Source organism: Camelus dromedarius, chromosome 9 (genome assembly GCF_036321535.1).
Source record: "Camelus dromedarius isolate mCamDro1 chromosome 9, mCamDro1.pat, whole genome shotgun sequence".
Taxonomy (NCBI): Eukaryota; Metazoa; Chordata; class Mammalia; order Artiodactyla; family Camelidae; genus Camelus; species Camelus dromedarius.
This window is the reverse complement of record NC_087444.1, coordinates 79,481,953-79,485,822: the sequence shown is the minus strand read 5'-3', so window position 1 is coordinate 79,485,822 and position 3,870 is coordinate 79,481,953. Positions and strand designations below refer to the sequence as shown.

The 3,870-nt window shown below is 43.0% G+C and overlaps 1 protein-coding gene across 1 annotated transcript; it reads right to left on the bottom strand.

Moving 5' to 3' along the window:
* Positions 1-270: 270 nt before the first annotated feature.
* Positions 271-2,425, bottom strand: LOC105105047 (zinc finger and SCAN domain-containing protein 4-like). Its single transcript, XM_031457385.2, has 3 exons — positions 1,930-2,425; positions 1,209-1,383; positions 271-1,121 (listed from the first exon to the last, which is right to left on the bottom strand). The coding sequence occupies exons 1-3, from the start codon at positions 2,323-2,325 to the stop codon at positions 370-372; spliced, it is 1,323 nt and encodes a 440-aa protein (XP_031313245.1). The 5' UTR covers positions 2,326-2,425; the 3' UTR covers positions 271-369.
* Positions 2,426-3,870: the final 1,445 nt, after the last annotated feature.

Below are 3,870 nucleotides of genomic sequence, written 5' to 3'. Positions count from 1 at the left end.
GAGGGAAGTATCATGATGCCTCACTGCCATGCACTGCTGAAGCCTTTCAGAGCTGGAATGGTCAGTAACCACAGCACAGCGACTTCCAGCCCAAGCCTGACAGACGATCCCTCTGGATCTGACCCAGCTCAGTTTAAACGTAAATTCATGTCTTCAACAGGTATTTTTTGGTTGTTTGAAATGTGTCAGCTATTTCAAAGCACTTGAGATAAGTCAGTGAACAGAGCTGACGAACTGCCTGCGCTCCTTAAATTTACGTTTTATTGGGGTGAAGCAATAAATGGAAAATACAATCAGGAAGTTATAAAGTATATTCTAAACAGAGAAGAACTCTGGAAATAAACATCCTCGCATACACATTTATAGACATTACATTAGGGCCGTGGCCAAGGAAGCTTGTGGCGTGGAGGGGACACTCCTGAGGGCAACCTTCCGGTGCGTCCTCAGGTGGCGGTGGTAGGTGGATGACTGGCGGTAGCTTCTCCGGCAAAGGGGACACGCATAGGGCTTCTCCCCCGTGTGGATTCTCTCATGAGCCCGCAGGTTGGTTTTGTGGCTGAAGGCCGCTTTGCACGTGCTGCATAGGAAAGGCTTCTCTCCGGTGTGGGTCTTCTGATGCACACGCAGGTCTGATGCCTGGAAGAAGCCTCTGTTGCACTCGGCACAAACAAATGTCCTCTCATTCCGGTGTCTCCTCTGATGAACTTTTAACCGAGAGAAGTACCTAAAGACCTTGGGACAGTCCTCACATTTGTATGCTTTTTGGACTCCGTGGAATCCTTCTCGGTGTTCCTCGCAAGCAGACTTTCCCTCAGTGCTCTGATGGGCAGGAACAGGCTCCAGGGTGACCTGGTCTGGCCCAGAGAGAAAGCCTGGTTCCTCCAGAAGGACATCTTCATAAGAGGGTCCTTTCAGGGACCCTTCCTGGGACCTGGAGGTGCCTGGACCTGCTCTTCTGAAGCGGAGTGGATTCTCCAGAGAAACACCCCCTTCTTCCAGCCGAGGACAGTTCTCTTCTTGGACAATGAGTAGGAAAGGTGTCTGATCACTTTGACTAGTAATACTGTCATTTGCTTGACAGGTTTTCGAAGAAACGTTGCCATTTTCTTTATCTTCATTTCCTGGTAGGGGGTGTGGACAGAAAGCGACTCAGTGCAGCTGTACCCGAGGCCAAGTCCACACAGAGCACCCCTGCTACCCGGACTTACCCTTCTCTCTCTGCCCTGTTTCCACGGAAGTACCTTGGGGAGTCCAGAAAGGGGTCCCCACGTTCTCCCTGTTTGGGATTCCCATGGTCAGCTGGTTTGTTAGATGCACAATGACTTCTCTTAAGGGCATATTCTCAGAGAAGAGGGCTTCCTGTCCCTGCATGTGGACGTGGACCTGTTTAAAAAAACAAAAAGCCTGATCATTCATCTACGGCTCTGCTGTTTGACAAAACCCACCTAGAAACCCCACCTCAGTCCCAGGGTCTTTACACTGTGGGCCCCCACACCTCTGTCCCGCCCTCTTTTCTGCTATTAAATTTCATGGTAATTTCTTCATTAGTGTGTCTTCCCTAAGGAAAAAAGATGAATACTAAGGCTTTCTGAGGCAAGAACCAACTCTTGTTAAAGCATTTCTCATCCTGAACTTTCTACCCAGTTGGCAATTTCTCACTGAGTCCTCCAACGGTTTCACAAATGAAAATCAATTACACTAATTAATATGTTGGTTTCTACGTGTCCCACTGAATAAATGCTCATAAAAGTTTTATTCTTGCTCACTTAGAACAGTAAGTTCTATTTGCCCTGCTGAGGAAGAGTGATGTGACTAATAAGTGGGTCTGTAGTAAGTCTCCCTTCTCTGCCTCCAGGCATCTCCGGCTGGATGTACTTACACCTCCGTCGTTTCTGCCTCTCGCCCCAGAGGGTAGAACCCGCTACTCACTAAGCCAGGTGGCTTCATGCAGCCATCGCTCAGGGCTTCCATGAATTTCTCCAGGTTTCTGCCACTCGATTCCCATTTTTCTTTCAAAGCGGACCTTTCACTGAAATGTCTGTTGATCATAAATTGTTCCAGGATGACTTGAAACATCATTTCATCCTTGCTGTGCTTCTCTGGCTGCAGCCATGAGTGAAATGCTTTATATAGCCTTTGCAGCTCCTGCCTTGCACACGAGTTATTGCCGCTTTGCAATAAGCTATGCTGAGGGCTCTGGAGCTCAGAGACACCCCCCATCTTCGGCGGAGCAGGTCCTTGGCTGGGCTTCAAGTCTGTATTAACTGGTCCTGGGTCATCCCTGGATGGTTCACATAGAAATGCGTTTCTGAGATCTAAATCCATTCTTGGCAATGTTGCTCAGAGAGTCGACTTCCAGGATTCAGGTCTTGATTGATGTCTTGTGTTTCTGAAGATCTGTTTCAAAACAAAATCAGGCTATTTATAAAAGGGAACCCTCCTTCACTGCTGGTGGGAATGCAGTTTGGTGCAGCCACTGTGGAAAACAGTATGGAGATTCCTCAAAAGAATAGGAATAGACTTACCATATGACCCAGGAATCCCGCTCCTGGGCGTATATCCAGAAGGAACCCTACTTCAGAAAGACACCTGCACCCCAGTGTTCATAGCAGCACTATTTACAACAGCCAAGACATGGAAACAGCCTAAATGTCCATCAACAGATGACTGGATAAAAAACAAGTGGTATATTTATACAATGGAATACTACTCTGCCATAAAAACTGACAACATAACGCCATTTGCAGCAACATGGATGCTCCTGGAGAATGTCATTCTAAGTGAAGTAAACCAGAAAGAGAAAGAAAAATACCATAGGAGATCACTCATATGTGGAATCTAAAAAAACCAAACAAAGCATAAACACAAAACAGAAATAGACTCACAGACATAGAATACAAACTTGTGGTTGCCAAGGGGGTAGGGGATGGGACGAGATAGACTGGGATTTCAAAACTGTAGAATAGATAAACAAGATTATACTGTATAGCACAGGGAAATATATACAAGATCTTATGGTAGCTCACAGAGAAAAAAATGTGACAATGAATATAAATATGTTCATGTATAACTGAAAAATTGTGCTCTACACTGGAATTTGACACAACATTGTAAAATGATTGTAAATCAATAAAAAATGTTTAAAAATCAGGCCATTTATAAATAGTATTTGATACACTTTCTGGTCTTCTGCTACTTAGGTAACAATCAAATGTTGCATAAATGTTGCATGAAATGTTGATAGTGGTGGATGCTCAGAGACCATAAGCTAGTAATAGAAGAGATATGCATTTATTTATATCACTGACATAATTTTAAAAGTTAAAAGAAAGCATCCATTTCAGGCTCAGATTACTTCATAGGTAAATTCTGAGAAGTTTAAGATGTAACTCTAATAATATACAGGTTCTCACAGAGCATGGAAAAACAGGAGACACTTCTATTTTAATTAATTAGTTAACCTTTCTGATAATGAAACTTTACAAGTACATTAAAGGAAGGAATGCTATGGCTAATAATTCATACAAGCATGGATGCAAAAATCCTAAACTAAATATTTGCAAATCAAACGCAGTCATATGTAAAGAAAATACATCATGGAGACGGATATTTTATCTTCTACATGCGTTCTGGGTTAAATTTCAAAAAAGAATGTAATTTGCCACATTAATAGAATTGAAAAAAATGGTATCATATTAGTAAAGACATTAAATACACTTAGTAAAAATCAGCACTCAGTCCCAACAAAGACACTTAGTAAACCAGGGATAGAAGGAAACTCCCATTGTGATAAAGCATTAAAAAATAGCACAACAATAGTTATTCTTAAAAGTTTCATCCTTGAGGCTGAGCAATGGAAGCCCATTATCA

Coding starts and splice junctions, on each gene's coding strand:
- LOC105105047 (XM_031457385.2), bottom strand. CDS start 2,325: ATGGATTTAGATCTCAGAAACGCATTTCTATGTGAACCATCCAGGGAT. Junction 1,384..1,929: donor GCATGAAGCCACCTGGCTTA/GTGAGTAGCGGG, acceptor TTTTTTAAACAG/GTCCACGTCCACATGCAGGG. Junction 1,122..1,208: donor AACAGGGCAGAGAGAGAAGG/GTAAGTCCGGGT, acceptor ACCCCCTACCAG/GAAATGAAGATAAAGAAAAT.